Source organism: Saccopteryx bilineata, chromosome 3 (genome assembly GCF_036850765.1).
Source record: "Saccopteryx bilineata isolate mSacBil1 chromosome 3, mSacBil1_pri_phased_curated, whole genome shotgun sequence".
In the NCBI taxonomy this organism is placed as follows: domain Eukaryota; kingdom Metazoa; phylum Chordata; class Mammalia; order Chiroptera; family Emballonuridae; genus Saccopteryx; species Saccopteryx bilineata.
Genome location: NC_089492.1, coordinates 300,262,097 through 300,285,387, shown reverse-complemented (window position 1 = coordinate 300,285,387; position 23,291 = coordinate 300,262,097). Strand labels below are relative to the sequence as shown.

The window sequence follows — 23,291 nt, the reverse complement described above, 5'->3', positions numbered from 1 at the left end:
CAGCCCCCTGATGGACAAAGCATTGCCCCCTAGTGGGCTTGCCAAGTGGTTCTCGGTTGGGCGCATGCGGGAGTCTGACTCTCTGCCTCTTTGCTTCTCAATTAAGAAAAATACAAAGAAAATGGCTGTGTTGCTGTGCAACGTAGCAAGGGCCCCAATGTGGGAAGCATCATCCCCTACTGGGCTTGCCAGTGGATCCTGGTCAGGGCGCATTTGGGACACTGTCTTACTGCCTCCCATCCTCTCACTAAAATAAATTTAAAAACAATTTAAAAAAATTCCTTTTTACTATTATATGTTCTTGAAAAGGAAATCCGGAAAATCAGGAACTTCTATAATCGGTGAAGTAGATAATCATTTAATTTGTTTTAAATGTATGGTGAGATTAAACTTTCAATCAATGATTTTTAACATCTAGAGGTTTTTCATGCCCATATAAAATTATGGAAACACTTTATCAATGCCTTCAAAAAGGAATCCTTATTCTTTCACCAAGAAATATTTTTTTCATTTTAATGTCTGTAATTTTCATAAACCTCAGAGCAAATTTTATACACCCAACATGGTTTAATACTTATCACAGAGTAATTATTTGGGAATAAGTGTACAGGTTAAATGAAATTATACCTTTCACTAAAGGCATATCTATCTTTGATGATTACCAGAGTATACATAATGAAGACAGAAGTTATCAATGCAATGAACATTGGAAGAACTTTAAACAAGAATCAATTCATAGTGAAAATGAGAAAACTCCATTTCCAGAGAACCATTATGAACATGGAAAAGCATTTGATCAGATATCACATCCTAATATTCATCAGGTTATTCATGTTGTAGAGATAACAAATGAACAAAGTAAATTTATCAAATCTTTTAAACAAACTTCAAATCATACTGAAGATGAGAATATTCATACTGAGGAGGAATCTTACACTTATAATTTGTGTAAGAGAGCTTTCAGTGAAATATTCAATGTAAACAGAGTTAAGAAAGTACATAGTGAAGAAAATATTTTTAAATCTGAAGAATTTGGTAAAACATTTAATTGGCATTTATATCATACTTTACATGAGACAAATATTTACAATGAAATGAGACCTTATAAATGCACAGAATGTAGTAAAGCCTTTACCCATTCCTCAACTCTTACTGTACATCAAAGAATTCACACGGGAGAGAAGCCATATAAATGTAGAGAATGTGGCAGAGCCTTTAGCTGTTCCTCAACTCTCACTGTACATCAAAGAATTCATACGGGAGAGAAACCATATAAATGTAGAGAATGTGACAAAGCATTTAGAAGTTCGTCAGCTCATAGTACACATCAGAGAGCTCATACTGGAGAAAGGTCTCATAAATGTTTAGAATGTGGCAAAACCTTTATCCAGAAAGGATACCTTACTGAACATCAAAGAATTCACTCAGGAGAGAAACCATACAGTTGTAGGCAATGTGGCAAATCCTTTAGCCGTTCCTCATGTCTTAATAGACATCAAAAAACTCACACTGGAGAGAAACCATACAAATGTAGACAATGTTGCAAAACCTTTAGAAGTTCAGCAAGTCTTACAAACCATCAGAAATTTCATACTAGAGAGAGGTCTCATAAATGTTTAGAATGTGGCAAAAGCTTTATCCTGATCTCACACCTTACTGTACATCGAAGAATTCACTCGGGAGAGAAACCATACAAATGCAGACAATGCGGCAAAGCCTTTAGAAGTTCATCAAGTCTTACAAACCATCAGAAAATTCATACTGGAGAGAGGTCTCATAAATGTTTCTAATGTGGCAAAAACTTGATACTGAACTCACACCTTACTCTATTGTACATCTAATAACTCGGGAAAGAACCAATACAAATGCAGACAATGTGGCAAAGCCTTTAGAATTTAGAAGTTCACCAGCTCTTACAAATCATTAGAAAAATCATACTGAAGAGAGGTCTTATAAATGTTTAGAATGTGGCAGTGCCTTTATGTGGAAGTCATAGCTAACTACATCAGAGAATTCACAAAGAGTAATCATACAAATGTAGAGAATGTGGCAAAGCCTTTTGAAGATCACCAAATCTTACTCAGCATTGGGTTCACACTTGTCAGAAACCCTTTAAATGTGGAGAATGTGGCAAAGACTTTAGGTTTTCCTCCAACCTTCCTGAACATCAGAGACTTTATACTGTGAGAAGCCTTTTAAATGTAGGGGATGTGGCAGAGCCTTTGGTCATTTCTCAGTTTTTAATAAACATCAGAGAGTTCATATTGGAGAGAAGAGCTATCAATGTAGGGAATGTACCACAGCCTTTGGCCAATCCTGAAACCTTCCTCAAACTCAGAGATTTCATACTGTACAGAAATCTAACATTTTTATGGAGTGTAATAAGGTTTTTGGTTGGCAGGGGAATCAATCAACATTCAAAAATTTATTCTCAAGAGAAACCTTACAAATATGGAGGTTGTGGCAAAACCTGAAATGACTTCTCTCATCTTTCTGAGCAAAAGACTACATACCAGAGAGTCACCTTGCAATTGTAAAGTATGTCGCAAAGCCCTTTATCTGCGCTGAAAACTTGCTGAACGTTGCAGAATTAAGGATGGACATGAACAGTAAAAATGTCAGTAATTTAACAAGTTTTAAACCTCAATGAGTTCAACTTCATTGAAGATCAAAAAATTAAGCCTTAAAATATAATTTATGTTAGAGAGTCTTTGTTCTTATACATATCTTACCCAATATCTGATAATACTGGGAAGGAAGAGGAATAGACCTAAAGAATATGGAAAACTTTACACAGTGTGTGAACCTTACTCGACAACACTGTGCAACAGAATTTCTCACACTTCAGGCCTTTCACCATGTATCACCTTAGATAAGTTTTCTGCATAACTTACAAAACCTCACTGTTTTGGTTTATTTTTTACAATCTAAACTTACATCTAGAACCCTGAGTACTCTTTAAATGGATGTTATTAAAGACATTTGCTCAGCCTGACCAAGCAGTTGCAGAGTGAATAGCACATCAAACTGGCAAGAGGAGGACCCAAGTTTGAGGCACTGAGGTTGCCAGCCTGAGCTCGGGCTCACCAGTTTGAGCACAGGGTTGCTGGTTTGAGTATGGGACCATAGACATGAATCCATAGTTGCTGGCTTGAAGCCCAAATCAGTGGTTTGAGCAAGGGGTCACTTGCTTTTCTGTAGCCCTCCTGGTCAAGGCACATGAAAAGGCAATCAATGAACAACCAAGGTGCTGCAATGAAGAACTGATGATTCTCATCTCTGTATTTCTGTTTGTCCCTATCTGTCCATCTCTCTAACCCTCTCTTTCTCTGTCAAAAAAGGGGGGAAAAAGCATGTGCTCTGGGTTCTTCTCTCTTCCAGCTTTCTGCTGTGGCCTCCACAAGTTGACTTGGGCATAATGCTTCAACATAGGTAATTCAACAAAACTGATCAGTTACAAGCCAAGTACAAATCTCAAATTTCTAATGTGAATGATTTTCTGTACATTGCATTTCTGTACAATTAACTTTATTCCTATACTGATGAGTTTTGGTTTTGGAAACTCATGATGCGGTTAGCTCTTCTTTAATACAAAACCTACTATAGTGTTTTCTTATTTTGTTGGTCACAAAATGTTGTTTATGTGACCTGCTCAGAGATGTAAAAAATGATTTCTTTGCAATGTAGTGGCACAGAGAAATCAACTGGGAAGTGCATCCATTTCACAGACATCACATGAAGTATAATTTTGTTTAGTATATTCCATTTTCTCTTTTTTTTTTAGACAATTTAACAGGGTGACATTGGTCAACCAGAGTACATAGATTTAGAGACAACATCTCCACATCATTTGGACAGTTGATTGTGCTGTATACCCATCACCCAAAGTCAAATCATCCTTCGTGACCCTATATTTGTTTCCCTTTATCCTCCCCCCCCCTCCTCCCACTTCTCTTTCTTTCCTCTCTTCTCCTCTTTCTGGTAACTGCTGCACTCTTATCTATGTCCATGAGTCTCAGTACAGTTCTTAGCTTTTTCTGATCCACTTATTTCACTCAGTATGTTATCAAGGTCCATCCACGTTGTTGTAAATGACCCGATGTCATAATTTCTTATGGCTGAGTAGTATTCCAGTGTATATTTGTACATCTTTATCCAGTCCTCTGTTGGAGGGCATTTCGGTTGTTTCCATGTCTTGGCCACTGTGAACAGCTTCAATGAGCATGAGGATGCATGTGTCTTTACATACTCATGTTTTCGAGTTTTGGGTTATATACCCAGTAGAGGGAGAAAAGGGTGGGGGATGTGGGGAGGGGGAGAAAAAAATAGAAACTGTCAAATAAAACCATTGCAAAAATCCAGAATAAAACAACAACTAAGAATAATGACGTTCACGGGAAAAAGAAGAAAAAGGAAAGAAGAAAGAATGAGGTAGAGCAGAAAAAGAAAAAAAAATTTTTTTTTTCAGTTTTGAGAGGTAACATTCCCTTTTCTGGTAGGAGGTGCTGTACTTCAAGATTTTCCTCTGTGAGATTATTGGGTGGAATTCTGCTGAGGCATCACTGTCGTAATGATGCAGGAGGGGCCCCAGTCATGTTGGTAGGAGGGGCTTCTTAGGGCTTTGCAACTTTTTGGGTCTAGCAATGGCCCAGCAGGGGTCCTCTGGTGCTTCACCCTCTTGCCCTATAAAGAAGAGGATCCAGTGCACTGGCACCCCCGCCCCAGACAGCAGTCTGGAGACCCAGCTGATGGGGGGTCCAGCACCATCACTGCACAACGAGGGTAGCTATGTGGGACTAGGTGGCTGGGGTAACAGCCTGGTCCTTCCTGCCATATCACTTTTAAGCTCTCAAAGCACAGCCATGTCCCGGCAGCTGCTGTGTGCTGCAATCTGGTGTCTAAACTTCGGGAAGAGATGGGGCGCAGAGCGCAAATCAGGTGTGTATGCCACACAGGCTAAACTCCGCTGGGTGTGCGGGCTGATCAAGCGTGCCTTTGTGCCTCAGGTGCCAATCCCAAGAAGATACACGCAGTTGTTGGGAGTGCGCCACTGGCTTTGTGGTCGTCCAGAGTCTGCAATAACAAGTGGGTGTGCCAGATGCCAGAAAACGGACGGCTCCTTCCCCTCTTCTCCTGGCTCCTAGACAAAACCTGCACTAACACTTCCTCCCTCTCTCATGTCCCTGAGGAAAGAGAAAATTTCATTCCTCTGGCTTTTTTCTAATGTGAGCAGATTTTATTTTTGGCCTGCCTTCTTGGGCAATGATACTTTTGTCTATCTGGTGTGTGTATATTTCAGGTTCATCTGGGCCTTTTCTCTGGGTATAGTTGTAAAATTTGTTCAAATTTCAAAGAGAAATTGGGAGTATCTCTCACTCCACCATTTCTCTAGGTGCAGTGTATATTCCATTTTTCCATTGGAGAGTAACACCATTATATGGATGTTTTAAAATTATTTTTGGCCCTGGCCTGTTGGCTCATAGATAGAGCATCATTCCAGTGTATAGATGTCTGGGATTCGATTCCCGATCAGAGCACACAGGAGAAGCATCCATTTGCTTCTCCACCCCTCCCCTCTCTTCACTTTGTTTTCCTCTCTTCCTGCAGCCGTGGCTCAATTAGAGTGAGTTGGCCCCAGGTGCTGAGGATGGCTCAATGGCCTTTGCCTCAGCACTAAAAAATGGCTTCTGTTGCAATCGAGCAAGGACTCAGATGGTAGAGCATTGCCCCTTAGATGGCTTGCCTAGTGGATCTCGATCTGAGCACATGCAGGAGTCTGTCTCCATCTTTCCTCTTCTCGCTAATTAAAAAAAAATTATTTTCACTATTTGTAAGTGATGTTATTCAAGTCAATTCCTCCTCTCTCCCAATGTGGTCATACCAATACTAGGTGATGTCCTGTCACTGTTCTTCTGACATTGGATGAAGTGAACATATACAGGACAGTACTGTCACTCTAACAGATGCTCTGTAATAAAGAGATTCGAATCTCAGTAGCAGTGATGGTGTACTAGCAGGTGGGAAATGACGTGAATGCTTCATGTGGAGCGAGGACATGTGTGCCCATGCTGCACCACTGGCTCAACTCAGGAAAATCAAGGTTGTGTTATCCCTTCCTGGATCGCATGTTTGGTTAGAACATCGTCCCAAAGGCCAAAGGTTGCAGGTTTGATGCCTGGTCAGGGCACATGCAGTAACAGATTAATGTTCCTGTCTCCTCTCTAAAGTTAAATTAAAATTTTTCTTGTTTGTTCCTCATTTTCTGTTTCTGATTTTTAAAAATTTTTCTCAGCTACACACATCTCAGCTATTTCCTTTGAAGTTTTATTGCAACAGCATCGCACTACTTTCCCTCTTCAGCCACCAAAGACCTGTGGTTTTTTATTTGTAATCTGAAATCTTTGAAATACAGTGACAGATATAGTTACATAATCATTTTACATTATATATTTCCCAAAGTATGTAATTTCCAACTCATGTTTTAATGCTGTCCTCTGTGTTTTCATGTGAATATGGAGTTTTGTTAAATAATGGAATGGAAGTGGTATATTTGAAAATGAAAATGATCTTTCTGGTCTCAATTTGCATTAGATTCCTATATATTTCAGTGTTACATTACTTTTTTTGCATCACTTATGTGGAATCAGGACATGTTTAATAGGTTTGATCCTCAATTATGAATGTAGCCAACTGTTGGTCAAGCTTTCTGGCAGAATGTGGAGATCATGGGCAGGTTTGGGGTTTGAAATATTTTTCTTATAAAGGAAGTGAGATGCGAAGCTTCAACTTGTAGTTGCATCATGTTAGTTGTTTATTGATTGCTTGTCACCTGTGCCTTGGCCTGAGGGGCTGAAGCTAAGTCAGTGACTTCTTGCTTTGAGCCAGTAACCTTGGGTTTATGTTTTTGATCCTGAGCTTCAGCCAGCGACCATAAGGTTTCAAATTAGGGACCTCAGTGTCCCAGGTTCATGCACTGTCCACTTTGCCAGCAACAATCTGATGAAACATTATCCTTAGTGTTTGAATGCAAAATTTTTCTGTGTTCACTGCATGGACAGAGGTATGTCCGTTGGCACCTGTTGTGCCTTTAGTGTATTTCAAATGATTCATCATTAGTAGGAATTTCAGGTGGGAAGAATAAAAAGTGGAAGCACCAAACTTTGTTGGCTTTTTCAGTGTCCTGACCTGCATCTGTATGAGCTGTTTGATATTAGTTCCTGTGCACACACCTTCCCTGATAATCACCAGCATCACAAAAACGACATTGGATACTGCTTTCCTGTGCTTCCTGACATAGCCATAGTCTCACTGTGTGCAGCGTTCATATTTATATGCACCTACTGATGTTCTGTGTCTTGTACATTTTTTTTTTTTTTTTGGTATTTTTCCAAAGTGAGAAGTGGGGGGAAGGGAGACAGCCAGACTCCTGCAAGCACCCAATTGGGATCCACCTGACAAGCCCACCAGGGGGCAATGCTCTGCTGTAATCAGAGCCATTCTAGCACCTGAGGTGGAGGCCATGGAGCCATCCTCAGTGCCGGTGCCAACTTTGCTTCAATGGAGCCTTGGCTGCAGGAGGGGGAGAGAGAGAGAGAGAGGTGAGGGGGAAGGGGGAAGGAGCAGATGGGCACTTCTCTGTGCCCTGGATGGAAATTGAATCTGGACTTCCACACGATGGGCTGACACTCTACTGCTGAGCCAACCAGCCAGGGCTCACTTACTAACAGTATCTTTAAGACTTTTGGTTTTTTACAAGAAAAGCTACAGGGCCTCAGCTTAATGGGAGTTGTTCCATTACTCAGGTGTCTAATGAGGGATGTTGAGGAGGTGTATTGATGCACATTACTGTTATATTAATCTTTTTTTTTCTTGTATTAGGAAACAGAATCTGACAATCTCTATATAGGGCATTCTGTCTTCATTTTGTCTAGAATGCATGTAATTTTTTTTAAACCAGAGGGAGAGTTGGGAGGCAGCATCTTCTAATTGCAGCACTTTAGTTGTTTATTGATTGTTTTCTTATATATGCCTCTCCTGGGATCCTCCAGTTGAGCCAGTTAATCCGGTCTCAAGCCAGCAGCTGTTGGGCTCAAGCGAGCCACCAATGGGTCATGTTTATGATCCCATGCTCAAGTCAGTGACCTTGCGCTTAAGCTAGTGAGCCCGTACTAAGGCTGGCGAACTCAGGTTTTATAACCTAAGTTGTTGAAGCTTTATCAACTGAGCCTCCCTTGGTCTGGCTAGAATGTATATACAGTAGTTCTACTTTGGGGTGAAATGCTTTGATGAACCTTAAATTTATCTTATCCAGTGTGTCATTTAAGAGCACTCTTTCCTTGTTGATTTTCTGCCTAGAAGGTCTAGCTGTTGATGTTAGTTGAAGTTGAAAATTCTATTTTATGAATGTATAAGTGAATTCTAAAATGGTTCCATAGCCAGTTAGCTCAGTCAGTGAAGAGCCTCATCCAAATGCAAGGCAGTGTGTTTGACCCCCAACCAGGGAACATACAGCTCAATGGTCCTTTCTCTATTTCTGCCTATCAAATATAAAATAAATAAAGTGGCAAAAACTGTATGCCTACCAATTATCACCTAAAATAGGAATAAATTAAATGTTTCTATCAAAATCACAGGTTCAATGGATACGAGAACAAGGCCCATACATATGTTGTCCACAACAGACCCGCTTCAGATTAGAAGACAGACTGAAGGGAGAGAGAAAGTCTCACCCTGACCTGTGGTGGCGCAGTGGATAAAGCATCCACTTGAAAAGCTGTGGAAACCCTCAGCTTTCCAAGTCACGGCACATGTATGAGTTGATGCTTCCTGCTCTTCCTCTTTTTACTTCTCTCTCTCTCCTCTCCCCCCTCTAAAATAAAATGTAAAGAATTGTCTTAAAAAGAGAAAATGTGCCTTGCCTGCGGTGGAACAGTGGATAAGGTATGAATCTGGGAATGCTCAAGTCACCGATTCAGAACCCTGGGCTTTCCCGGATGAGGCACATGTGGGAGTTGATGCTCCCTGCTCCTCTCCTCATTTTCTGTCTCTAAAATAAATAAAATCTAAAAATTATAATAATTAAATAAAAAGAAAATATTATTTTTAATGGAACCTACTGTGCAGAGAATTGTGCTTTAATGAGGGATCCAATCATGAATTGTACTTACAGAACACTCTCATCCTCTACTGTGAGGTTGTAGTTAATTTGCTTGCTATTTTTTTCCTGCTTTTCTGGCCTTCACTTTAAAATGTAGCAAAAAAAAAGTTTACCTTTGCAGAAATGTCAGGGAAAGCTTGCACTGGGGAGGAACCTGACGATTAGGGGAGTTTAATTCACAATAGTTGTTTGTAAAAGCCCAGCCACAGGTCATAGATGCAAGGTCCCAGCTGTTCCTAGGATATTCCTGACCTGTTGGCTGTCTTCAGAATTTTTCAAGGACACCCAAAAGGATCACTCATTAACCTGTACTACATCAAAAAGAGCTTATGTTTCTTCCCTCCAACTCATTGTCAAGTCAGTGACCAGGCCCCAAACCCTGATATGCACATTTGAGCATGTCTAGGTGTAGGCTACGCCATGCCAGCAAGCGCCTGCTATAACTGATATATCTAATGCTGCCTCCCACAGCTTGGGGTGGCACCTTTTGCTGGTCTCCACCCATTTGCAAGGAGGTGCTTTTAAAATAAACTTTCCTTTTGAAACTCACTAGCCTTGTGTTTTTGGTTCATCTTTTGGCTTCTGCCTTTTATCGAGTGTACACACTGAAATGTCTTTTATGCCAACATGGATGATGGAAGTACTACAAAGCAATGTATGACCTCCATAATATGCAACCCAGAAATCCCCAAACCTATTACCAATATATATAGTTTAAAAAATACAGGGCCTAATCAGGCGGTGGCGCAGTGGCTATAGAGTTGGAATGGGACTAGGAAGATCCAGGTACAAAATCCCGAGGTCGCCAGCTTAAGTACAGGTTCATCTGGCTTGAGAGTGGGTTCACCAGATTGAGCAGGTGATCATAGCCATGACCCAGTGGTCGCTGGCTTGAGCAATGGGTCATGCACTCTGCTGTGGTCCCCAAATCAAGGCACATATGAAAAGGCAATTATTGAACAAATACGCAGCCACAATGAAGAACTGATGCTTCTCATCTCTCCATTTCTGCCTGTCTGTCCCTACCAGTCCCTCTCTCTGTTTCTTCATCTCTGTCACAAAAAATAAGTAAATGTATATTTAGGAACCAATGCAAGAAATGATTTGAGAATAGAATTACATTTAAATTATGCCCTATAAGAATCAACTATATAGATTAAAACTATTATGTATAAGTATATAATCAAGTTACAAATCTGTCAAAATGCTTGTTTTCACAACCAGACAGAATCGCTTCTAGTATCAGACCCAACCTTTACAATGAAGATAAAGTATTGATTCATTGTTCTCTAGATTTTATTTATTGAGTTTAGAAAGAGAAGAGAGACAAAGAACTAGAGAGAGAGAATGGAAGGAGAGCAGGAAACATCCACTCTCATGTGTGTTTCGACCAGGCAAGCTCAGGGTTTCAAACTGGCAACCATAGCGTTACCAGGTCAGTGCTATATCCACTGCTCCACTACAGATCAGGCCAATTCTTCATTAATAAACATCACAGTTATACTAGAGAAACACTACAAATATTATAATCAGTTTCGAAGGACTTCCTGCAGGAAATACTTTCACACACTGTCCGGAATACCCATTGGGGAAAATAATAAAATATAATAAATGAGGTGATGTAGTTCATCTAGATTTCAATACAGTACTTAAAAAAAAATTAGGCATCATTTAAGGAAAGTCTTCATTTTCAATGTTATTTGAATATAAACAAAATTTTATTATGTTTTGAGAGAGAGACAAAGAGACAGAAATCCACTGAATGTTCCATTTACTTATACATTTGTTGGTTGATTCTTGTAAGAGCCCTGACCCAGGTTCAAATGCACAACCTTGGCATATTGAGAGGATGCTCTAACCCATTGAGCAACTTGATCAGGGTTATCTATGGAAAATCTTACAAGAAATGTGTATGTCAGTGTTGTTATCCAACATTTAATCTTTGGGGCATCATCAAAATGTTCCTCAATTTTTATTTTTAGTTTTGTGACAGAGACAGAGAGAGGGATGGATAGGGACAGGCAGGAAGGGAGACAGCTGAGAAACATCAATTCTTCATTGCGGCTGCTTAGTTGTTCATTGATAGCTTTCTCATATGTGTCTTGACCGGGGACTACAGCAGGCTGAGTGACCCCTTGCTCGAGCCAGCGACCTTGGCCTCAAGCTGGTGAACCTTGATCAAACCAGAAGAGCCCGTGCTCAAGCTGGCGACCTGGGGTCTCAAACCTATGTCCTCCGTGTCTCAGTCCGTCGATCTATACACTGTGCCATCATCTGGTCAGCTGTTGTTCCTTAATGTTTTTGATTGATATTAAGGCAAGGTGGGAATGGTGAGAGACAGAAAACATAGATTTGTGTTCCCCTCATTTATACATTCATAGCTTGCTTTCTATGTGTGCCCTGTTAGGGTTACTGCAACTTAGTTGTATCAAAATGACATTCTAACCAACTGAGCTCTGGGGTAATAAATCTTACAAATTTTATGAGTAATGATATTTTAGCCTTACTAAATATTACCTTAGTCAAATTCAATGACCAAGAAAATAATTGCAATCAGTGTGGAACTGGGAAGGAAAAAAGCCCAGGACACTACCGTTTTGGCCCCTCCCATTTTCCTGCTCTCTCCACTCCCGACTTGTCAGTAATAAGGCCCCGCCCACTGATTGCTGCGCTCAACCGGCGGTTTTACCCGTCGGGATTTAGAGGCACTGCGCACGCCCAGTTTGCTTTTTACCTGGAAGCGGCTCTAGCGAGGTATCACAGTGTCTTGTAAGGGTCTCTTTGGTTTAAACTTGACCCTCCCCGTCCCCATTCCTGCACGAGGGGAGCCTGAGGGTCGCTGCAGACGCCGAGAGCCAAGTTCCCGAGCCCCCAGCGGTGATTACACAGTCCCGGTGAGATGCTCCGAGCCTGCCCGCTTCGCTGCCGGATGGGGGCTCTGCGTCGGTTTCCGGGGAAACTCTGAGGCCGCCCTGCCCGTGTCCCCTCGCCATCGGGTAGGACTCCCCTGCTTTTCTGCCTCGGTCCTGAGGGGGCAGCCCTCCTCCCTCCTGCGCAGTTTAAAGTCGCGGGAGACGGAGAGTGTGCGCCCTTCCTTCCGCCCCGGGCCTGGGGACCTGCAGACCCCCTCCTGAGACCCCACCCCATTTAATAAGAGGCCCAGGCCCAGAAGAGCACACTCTTCACGGGGCGGGGATTCGGGAAGAGAACGCAGGGTCCCCAGAAAAGCCCCCGGCCCCGCGCGGGGAGGCTGTGTGGCAGCGGCGACAGCGAAGGGGTCCTGGGGACGCAGAGAGCGGGGCTGGGAGGGGTCAGGGGACGGAGAGAGACACGGGAGGGGAGGAGAGGTCAGTGAGGGGCCATGAAGAGACGGCCACGTGGGGGTGCGGGGGGGACGGGACCGCGACGGGGAGAGTGACAGTAACCGGGGAGAGGAACGCGAGTGGAAGAAAGGGGAGAAACCCCGAGGAGAGGGAGGGGCCCGGAGAGAAGGGCGCAGGGAGGGGGGCTGGGGAGCAGAAATTTTTTGTAGAACCATTGGATTTACCACTTTAATTACACATCTCACATTTAATTCACTTTTTAGAAAAAGGTGTTGAGATAACTATGAGCCTGTTGACTATCGTCTTTCTTGCGGTAGTTACCTTAAAATTAGCATTAGTGATGTAAAGTCGACAGAAGGAAGACACCTGAGTTCAGGCAAAAAAAGTTTATTAGGGGGTCATTTGCCAGGCTGGCTTCTTTATTTATTTTTATTATTATTATTATTTTTTTACAGAGACAGAGAGAGAGAGGGATAGATAGGGACAGACAGAAGCATCAATCATCAGTTTTTTGTTGTGACACCTTAGTTCATTGATTGCTTTTTCATATGTGCCTAGACGGAGGGGCTACACCAGACCGTGTAACCCAGGGGTCCCCAAGCTTTTTACACAGGGGGCCAGTTCACTGTCCCTCAGACCGTTGGAGGGCCAGAGTATAAAAAAAACTATGAACAAATGCCTATACACACTGCACATATCTTATTTTAAAGTGAAAAACCAAAACGGGAACAAATACAATATTTAAAATAAAGAACAAATAAATTTAAATCAACAAACTGACCAGTATTTCAATGGAAATGGAAACTATGGGCTTGCTTTTGGCTAATGAGATGGTCAATGTGCTCCTCTCACTGACCACCAATGAAAGAAGTGCCCCTTCCGGAAGTGCGGTGGGGAGGGGCGGATAAATGGCCTCAGGGGCCACATGTGGCCCACGGGCCATAGTTTGGGGTCCCCTGGTGTAACCCCTTGCTCAAGCCAGCGACCTTCTGTCCAAGCTGGTGAGCCTTGCTCAAACCAGATGAGCCGGCACTCAAGCTGGCAAGCTCGGGGTCTTGAACCTGGGTCTTCCACATCCCAGTTTGATGCTCGATCCACTGTGCCACCGCCTGGTCAGGCTGCCAGGCTGACTTCTAATACACAGGTCAGCAACCGGTTCTCTAACAGGTTAAATAGAAGATTCGAGTGTGGGAAAAGAGATTGATCTTAAGCTACAGGACCTTCCACATCCGGGTGAGTCAATCTGGATGCCTGGGAGTAGTGATCTGGAATGTCCAGTTTTTTAATGTCAGTTTACTTAAGAGAGAAGCAGGTCATGGCCCCCGCCTGCAACCCTATCAGGTGATATCTCATAACCAAATCTTATGATTGTATTTTTTTTCCTCCTTGAAGTGAGAAGCAGGGAGGCAGAAAGGCACTATTTCATGTACTCCCATTGGGATCTACCTGGCAAGCCTATTAGGGGGTGATGCTCTGCACATCTGGGGCTGTTGCTCATAAGTTGAGTTATTTTAGCATCTGAGGTGAGGCCATGGAGACATCCTCAGTGCCTGGGGCTACCTTTCTCCAATAAAGCTGTGGCTTTAGGAGGGGAAGAAAAAGATAGAGTGGACAAGGGGAGGAATGGAGGAAATGGTTGCTTAGCCTGTGTACCCTTACCAGGAATTGAACCCAGGAATTCCACACACTGGGCTGATGCTCTTCTGCTGAGCCAACTTGCCAAGGCCATAACCAGAGCTTATAATTCTTTGCCAAATATGAGGCAATCTGAACTTTTTAAATCTTTGATTTTAGATGTCATTACATTAAAATGATTCCATATTGTTTTCTTTTTAAATATATTGTGTCAAGTTTAAATTCTGAGCCCTGCATCCTTTCTAGTGTCTATCATATGTTGAAAGTGCCATTAGTATTGAGTAAACTATGTTAGGCTATTTCATTGTGCACTTGGTAAGTATGTTTGACCTTAGCAGTCAGAACTTGATTTTTTATTTTTTTACTTATTTGTTTTAGAGAGAAGAGAAAGAGAGAAGGGGGGACGGGGGCTGCAGGAAGCATCAACTCCCATATGTGCTTTGACCAGGCAAGCCCAAGTTTTCAAACCGGTGACCTCAGTATTCCAGGTTGACGCTTTATCCACTGCACCACCGCAGGTCAGGCAAAAGCTTGCCTTGAGTCTTGAGTTCATCAAATACTCGGAAGCTTTTTCTTATTTTCATGTGATTTTTTGAATTAATGACTGAAAGGGTGAAACAGCCCTCATGGTATCCAGAAGTGTGAGGTGTGCGGTGTCTGTTAACTGTCAGCCAGCACTGCTGAAAACAGCTCTGAAAGAGTAATGCAGGCACCACAGGGACCTAGATAAAGATGCCATATCCTGGGCCCCACTGCAGACCTGCAGAACCACAGCTTAGAGTGGAGCTCTCATCCCCAAGGCATGCTTATTGAAGCTAAACCATTCCCCTCTGGGGTCCTATTAGATGGCTTGATTTTTAAGAAAGGACATCGCCTGACCTGTGGTGGCGCAGTGGATAAAGCATCGACCTGGAAATGCTGAGGTCGCCGGTTCGAAACCCTGGGCTTGCCTGGTCAAGGCACATATGGGAGTTGATGCTTCCAGCTCCTCCCCCCGTCTCTCTCTCCTCTCTTTCTCTGTCTCTCTCTCTCTCCTCTCTAAAATAAATAAATAAAATAAAATAAAAAAAAAAAGGAAGGACATCAACTGCACTGTCCCCCTCAAACTTGGAGAGATGCTCTGGGTGGAGCAGCATAGTTGTTTTGTTTAGTTCTTTATTTACTTAATTTAGAGAGTAGCTAGAGTGAGAGAGAGCGAGAGAGGGAATGGAGGGAGGAGCAGGAAGAATCAATTTCCATATGTGCCTTGATCAGGCAAGCCCAGGGTTTTGAACCAGCGACCTCAGTGTTCCAGGTCTACACTTTACCCACTGTGCCACCGCAGGTCAGGTATGAAATGTGTCTCATTCTTCTTCTTCTTTTTTTCTTTTCTTTTTTCTTTTTTTTTTTTTTTTTTTTTTGTATTTTTCTGAAGCTGGAAATGGGGAGAGACAGTCAGACTCCCGCATGCACCCAACCGGGATCCACCCGGCATGCCCACCAGGGGCGACGCTCTGCCTTGACCAGAGCCACTCTAGCGCCTGGGGCAGAGGCCAAGGAGCCATCCCCAGCGCCCGGGCCATCTTTGCTCCAATGGAGCCTTGGCTGCGGGAGGGGAAGAGAGAGACAGAGAGGAAGGAGGAGGGGGTGGAGAAGCAAATGGGCGCTTCTCCTATGTGCCCTGGCCGGGAATCGAACCTGGGTCCCCCGCACACCAGGCCAACGCTCTACCGCTGAGCCAACCGGCCAGGGCTCATTCTTCTTAAAGATTAACATAATATGATTAGAAGGATAATCTCTCCAGATTTTTCCTTTCCACGCTGACATAGGTTTAAGTGCCGTGGCTATTTTCCACAAATGATACTGTATAGGACCATATTTTATATGAGGAGCTTGAGGTGACATCCCTCCTCTATGCTATATGATAGTATGATTACCTTGACCATCAGCAATAATTGAACTATTATGCCACCTTAGATCAGCACCCTGACCTTTTACTCGGGCAGATCCATGAGGGCTCCAATCTATGATGTTTCCAAAGGAAATATTAAGTAAAACTGGAGCAGTTTCTCCTCTGCAATTTTTCCAATGTACCCATTCACTTAGCTGATTAACAATTGCAGTTTGACAGGGTGGTACATCAGGTGGAGGTTCCAGATCATGTACAGATGTATTACCTTTAAATCCATATCCTTGTAACAATAGCAAACGTTTCTTTCCTTCTCCTTTACTATTATTTTTTACAATAGAGAGCCAAACTTGAGCTTCTATTTTTAAACAATGGGGCTCATGTCCTATACATATAGGTAATCCCTCAACTCCCATTATATAATTTTCTAATTTCGTGCCTTCTTCCGAAGGTGCTAAGGGACCTCTATCATCAAAAGGTCCTGGAGCCAATTAGAGTCACTAACAAAAATAGGAATGGTACTATCTTCCCAATGAATAGCCCTACTTAATGGAGGATTAGGGACATATGCCCAATAACTAAAATTTTCAGCTCTACTTGCCAGAATTGTAACCAAAGCAATCATTGCTATAAACAGGTTAGTAGCATTTTGTTCTTTTCTAGTAGCTTGTAGCACTTTTCTTACCCTCTAGGGTCAGCTTTTTAAGTTGACCCCAACTTGGTATTTTAGTCTTTTCAATACCAAGCAGCGGCACCTTTAAGGTTCTTCCAAAATTCATTTCTTCCATCTTGGCAATGGGCAAATATGGAAAGTATCTATTTCTTTTATTCATGTTGTTAGTTTAATTCTGAGAGCAGGAATCCAAAGGACTTCACCGGGTTCTATAATGACACAAGCAAACCCTCTTCCCCAATGTTGTACTATACCAGGTACCTATAGATCCAACTCATTTTTATAATGGTTGATTAATTTTAGAACTATTATTTTTTTCAATGTCTGCAGCAGTTAAATTATCTTCTGTACTTAAAAAAATTTAAGGTAAATAAAGCTTTATGTAACATAAGTTTAGGGGATAGTCTCCTTCCTTCTTTTCCCTTTTGTTTAAGTAACATATTTTTGTAAATTAGTAAACTATCTTTGTCTAAAAAGTTCATCTTGTGTAGTATTAACAGGAAGGTTAGCTGTTAGCATTCTGATTAGATTGAATGCAAGCCTGATCCTCCTACTGTCATAAATTGTAACTATTTTGCTTTTCAAAGAACAGTCTGAGCTAACATTTCTAAAATTTTTGAGATAAAACATTCAGACTCCATGGAGGATAGCAGTTCCTGCATATAAGGACAGTTAGTTCTATACTGGGAGCAAGCCTTTTTTAACTCTTTACGAGTTTTGACAGAAATTTGGTCATAGTGAGTATAAAAAACTCTTTGTTAAAAAGTTTAGACTGTAATTTAAAAGGTTACTTCTTTAATTATGTAAAAGATAAAAGTTTTTCCTCATCAGAGGCTAAATTCCCAATTTCCTCAGGGCTCCCCCCCTTTTATAGGATGTAGCCTGACAAGTAGCCAACTGCCTGAAGTAACTTGAGATAAATTATTAAAATGACTTAATTTTACTTAATTCCTTTGTTTTACAGATCTGAGCATATCTTTACACACAAACAAGACAATTTTCAACATAGACATATAAACATAACAATTTTGATTAATTTTTTTTTACAGGGACAGAGAGAGGGATAGATAGGGACAGACAGAATGAAGAGAGACGAGAAGCATCAATCATCAGTTTTTTGTTGTGACACCTTAGTTGTTCATTGATTGCTTTTTCTTTTTTCTTTTGTATTTTTCCAAAGCTGGAAACGGGGAGGCAGTCAGACAGACTCCCGCTTGCGCCCGACCGGGATCCACCCGGCATGCCCACCAGGGGGCAATGCTCTGCCCATCTGGGGCATTGCTCTCTGCAACCAGAGCCTTTCTAGCGCCTGAAGCAGAGGCCATAGAGCCATCCTCAGCGCCCAGGCCAAATTTGCTCCAATGGAGCCTTGACTGCAGAAGGGGAAGAGAGAGACAGAGAGGAAGGAGAGGGGGAGGGGTGGAGAGGCAGAGCGCTTCTCTTGTGTGCCCTGGCCGGGAATCGAACCCAGGACTCCTGCACTCCAGGCCGAAACTCTACCACTGAACCAGCTGGCCAGGGCCTGATTGCTTTTTCATATGTGCCTTGACCGCGGGCCTTCAGCAGACGGAATAACCCCTTGCTCAAGCCAGCAACCTTGGGTCCATGCTGGTGAGCTTTTACTCAAACCAGATGAGCCCATGCTCAAGCTGGCGATCTCAGGGTCTCAAACCTGGGTCCTCAGCATCCCAGTCCGGTGCTCTATCCACTGCACCACTGCCTGGTCAGCCAGTTTTGATTAATCTTAATACTTGAATTATTACTTGACTTTAAACTTTGAATACACCTTACAATGCATTAACCAAATTAGGAAGTCTTAAGGATCCATATTCTATTTAAATTTAAATGAGTGCTCCATACAATTTCTAATTTTAAAACAAAAAATACATGGATGAAACTATTTTTTCAATATAAGAGCTGGCATTTCTAATTTTTGCATGCAAGAACTTAATTCAGGCCTTAAAATTACATTTTAGACAACATCAAACAAAAACTAAACATAAACTAGATTTAGACAAATCGGATAAACCAGAGAGAAATTCAGGATTTCATAGCACAATCAGACTAGAAAGATGCCTGCCTGGTTTTAATCAGGGCATTTTCTGACAGAGGGACTGATGATGGATGGGACTAAACAAAATTTCCCCAAGAAAATTTTCTTGGCAGGTGCTTGGATTTTTTTTTTTTCAGAGACAGAGAGAGAGAGAGTCAGAGAGAGGGATAGATAAGGACAGACAGGAATGGAGAGAGATGAGAAGCATCAATCATTAGCTCTTCGTTGCGACACCTTAGTTGTTCATTGATTGCTTTCTCATATGTGCCTTGACCATGGGGCTACAGCTGACCGAGTAACCCTTTGCTCAAGCCAGCGACCTTGGGTCCAAGCTGGTGAGTCTTGCTCAAACCAGATGAGCCCACACTCAAACTGGCAACCTCAGGGGTCTCAAACCTGGGTCCTCCGCATCCCAGTTTGATGCTGTATCCACTGCGCCACCGCCTGGCCAGGCTGAGATATTTTCTATAGCCAAGTCCAACACATGTCCCCTGCCTCAGTTTCCAGGCAAAGAATAAGAAACAAAATGATTGCTCAGAGGATCGTAGCTTAAACTCCAAAGAAAATTAGTATTTTTTCATTATTACAAAGACTAATTGAGTTTGTACCAATTGATGTAAAGCTTCAAGCTTCTCTACTTTAAAAAAAAAAATTTTTATTTATTATTTATTCATTTTAGGGAGGCGAGAGAGAGAAAGAGGAGAGGAGCAGGAAGCATCAACTCCCATATGTGCCTTGACTAGGCAAGCCCAGGGTTTTGAACTGAGGACCTCAGTGTTCCCAGGTCGATGCTTTATCCACTGTGCCACCACAGGTCAGGCCAAACTTCTCTCCTTTTAACAGTTACTGCTCAACCTATATCAATATCAAACTTTACCTGATGAGCTGAAGGCCATGAGGATTCAGAATCAGACTGTAATGGCTGCAAAGTTAAAGAAATTAAATTACAAAGAGACCAAACAGAAAGAGGAATAGTTTCTCCTTGTTGATGTTCACGCCATAAAGCTCTCATTACTTGGCCTGACCAGGCGGTGGCGCAGTGGATAAAGCTTCAGACTGGGATTCAGAAGGACCCAGGTTCAAGACCCCAAGGTCACCAGCTTGAGCATGGGCTCATCTGGTTTGAACAAAAAGCTCACCAGCTTAGACCCAAGGTTGCTGGCTCGAGCAAGGGGTTACTCGGTCTGCTGAAGGACCGCAGTCAAGGCACATATGAGAAAGCAATCAATGAACTAAGGTGTCGCAATGCGCAACGAAAAACTAATGATTGATGCTTCTCATCTCCGTTCCTGTCTGTCTGTCCCTGCTTATCCCTCTCTCTCTCTCTGTAAAAAAAAATAAGTAAATAAATAAATAAATAAAAACATTAAAAAAAAAAAGCTCTCATTACTTGGGTCCAGGTTTTTAAACTTAAAGCAGCCTTTCCTTGTGGGCTGAAACCAGTAACAATGCTTCTTTTTATTTTTTTAAATAATAACAATGTTTTTACTATTTACAGTTACACCATACCCTAAAACATCTAATAATATTTGCAGTAGTTTAATGTAATTTTGGGACTTCACTGAGGAATTGGCATAAGAATTCCCCATCACTCTGCCTCCTGAAGGATTCACTTACCTACAGAGTGGTCTTATACCTTCTTTGGTCCGATGTTTCCTAGATGGCAAACTCGGACCTCTTTGAGCCCGCATGTCATGGGATTGTGCCCCACGTTGGGCACCAGATGTTACGAATTTCTTCACAGTTCAGACTCGCAAGGCAAAAGACACACCAGATTTTATATACACCGGGCAGAGGGCTGAAACTCTTACATGGAATCAGCCCCAAGAAACGGCACCACTGCATATTTATTGAGTTCCAAAAACCATAGCTCAGCAATTAAAACTAGAAAGTTACACAAGCCTCCTTTCCCATCTGTTTCATCCCCAACCCTGCACGTCTACTGTTTCTTTTCATGAACAAGGACACAAGAAGAGTCAGAGTTTCCGAGCTTATCGATCACAAAGTCCTCTGGGTCTTGCAGGCATTTCTCCAAGAATCCTGCACACATGCACTTGAGTAACCCAGGCCAGTGTCTCTCCATGGCCAACACACTCCAAGATCTATTGTCTCCAATTAACCCTCGCTCTGCAGTTAACTGCTGTTGATACCGGTACAGAGTCGTCTCCTACACCACTATAATTTTTTTTTCACACACAGGAGAGACATTCAGATGAACAGACAGAAAGGGAAAGAGATGAGAATCACTAGCTTGTAGTTGTGGTAATTTAGTTAAGGATGGCTTTTTTGTTCTTTTCTGTGCGTGTGATTTTAAATTATTTAATTGGGAATGAGGTTAGCTATAAATACATTTTTTTTCTTTTCTTTTTGTGGGGAGGGGTCAGAGGCAGGGAGAGAGGGAGAAACATTGAGCTGCTCCTGTATGTGCCTGCCTGGAAAAACAATCTAGCAACCACCGTGCTTCAGAATGATGCTCCAGCCAACCGAGCTATCTGGACAGGACTCATTGATTGCTTTGTCATATGTGCCTTGTCCAGGGGCTCTGGCTGAGGCAGTGACCTTTTGCTCATGTTAGCAAACTTCCTTTGAAGAAAGCAACCTTGAACTTTAAGCCAGCAACCTTTGGGCTCAAGCCAACAACCATGTGATCATCTCTATGATCTCATGCTGAAGGTGGTGAGCCCAAGCTCAAGCCAGCAGCCACAAAGTTTTGAACCTAGGTTCTCAGCATCCCAAGTCAATGTTGTTGACTATAATACTATTTGTTAAGGCAACCTACTGTCAAATTTTTTAAATGTGAACATAGAAAGAAAGGGACCTTATATAAAAGATTATTTTTTGGTCATCAAAGAAGGGATACTCAAGGCCTGATAAGATTTATAAAAAATGTATGCATCTGTAAACAGATGAGATGCTAGTTGGTTTGGCAGCCAGTGGAAGAGAAGCCTTAGCCTATACAGGAAGAGGTTTGATAGTGTTAAGTAGCTAGTTAGACATGAGCTGGACAGGTAAAGGAGGTGCATTCCTGGTATGCAGGATCTAAGAAACTCTAAGCTCCAACAGACCTCACCACATCGAGATTGGTGGTCTCAAGTTCCCTGATACGTTATCAGCCACAAAGCAATACAATGAAGATAGGTAAATGAGAAGATAAAGCCCATTAATACCTAAATTTTGTAATTAATTGGGGCTGTCAGTCTTACAAGGGAGTTTGCCTGCTCAGGCCTTCCTGAGTACTCCGGCACAGCCAATAAACCCTTGTTTTGCTTACTCTATTTTTGTTTTTTTTTTTCTTTTTTAATGAAAGAATGACAGAGTGAGGGATGGACAAACAGACAGACAGAAAGAGAGATATGAGAAGCATCAACTCAGTTGTGGCACCTTAGTTTTTCATTGACTGTTTTCTCATATATGCCTTGATGGGGGGCTCCAGCCAGCAAACTTGGACTTCAATTCAGTGACCTTCAGGCTCAAGCCAGTGACCATGGGATCATGTCGAGGATCCCACGCACAAATTGGTGAGCCCGCACTCAAGCCAACAATTTGGGGGTTTCAATCAAGCCCTCTGCATCCCAGGCCAATGCTCGATCCACTGCACCGCTGCCTGGTCAGGCTATTTGTCCCTTGATTGAAGTATTTTTCTCCAGAAAGCAGGAATCAAGGTTTTGTCGCCTCATCAGTAGTAGTAGTATTTTCCTCTGAAGGGCAAAGAGATCTGTTACATGTGTCAGTAAAACAATGGGAGGAGCCTGAGGTTCAGTAAGAGAATGTTCAGATAAGTGATGAGGGGGTGACTCAGTGGCAGGATGTTCGAGGGCCTGAGGGGTGGAGGAGGTAAGATATCACGGATTGCTCAGGTGGAGAGTTACGGGATCTGCCCTATTCAGGGTCACCTAAAGTTTAACCTGGCTAGTGGAGGATTTTGGTAAGGAGTCCTGTACCCAGACCCAACTTTACACTGAGGGGAAAAAAATAGTGTAACTCTAGAAACAATGCACTGAATACAAGATCTTCAAGGGACTCAAAAGGTCAGACACAAAAAGTGCTTTTTTGTTTTTTAACAGAAAACAGTCTACAGGGCTGGAAAACTTAACCAGAAAACCCAAAATTTTAACCCAAAGGTAAAAAGAGCAAGTTAAGGGCTACGAAAGGTGAGGGGCTTGTGAACTGGAACAAAAAAACTAAAATAATAAAGCATTTTAAAAACAGGAAAGAGGAAAATGAAAATTTTAAATGCAATAGTATGATCACTGTTGGAAGTGATATGGGTAAAGCATCTGAGGTCATTATGGCTGGAAAGTTAAAACTCTAGACACTGTGGACAAAAAAGGGGCCACACTGTGAACATGACAAGCTCAGGAGAGGCCTGCATGGTGGCCTTGCAGACTCAGAGACATAAAGTAACCAGACAAAATGGTCTGATACTAGAACTTTCTAACTGAAAGCAGTTCATGCTGAGTAGTCCTGTCCAAGAACAGTATTTGCTAAAAAAGATCCATGCTTACCTTAATTGAGACCATCTCTTTTCTTGACATTTTTGCATCTACAATGTCAGCTAACAT

General features: G+C 42.2%; 2 protein-coding genes across 7 annotated transcripts in view; one reads left to right on the top strand and one right to left on the bottom strand.

Annotated features, from left to right (window-relative positions):
- Nucleotides 1–23,291, bottom strand: part of LOC136331920 (zinc finger protein 420-like) — a 284,820-nt gene that overhangs the window by 235,299 nt on the left and 26,230 nt on the right. The gene's annotated exons all lie outside the window — the stretch shown is intronic.
- The window catches only part of LOC136331938 (zinc finger protein 420-like), a 60,183-nt gene that overhangs the window by 13,748 nt on the left and 23,144 nt on the right, over nt 1–23,291 (top strand). The window contains exon 5 of one of the 6 annotated variants that reach the window (XM_066271112.1): nt 14,494–14,847. The exons of 2 other annotated variants lie outside the window; for them this stretch is intronic. In XM_066271112.1, the coding sequence (XP_066127209.1) occupies nt 14,494–14,559 (66 nt within the window). In that variant the 3' untranslated portion in view covers nt 14,560–14,847. Of the gene's footprint in view, nt 1–665; nt 3,430–6,292; nt 8,600–8,633; nt 9,688–14,493; nt 14,848–23,291 lie in introns of those variants that run through there. 3 more of the 6 variants (XM_066271108.1, XM_066271109.1, XM_066271107.1) reach the window with 3 other exon arrangements.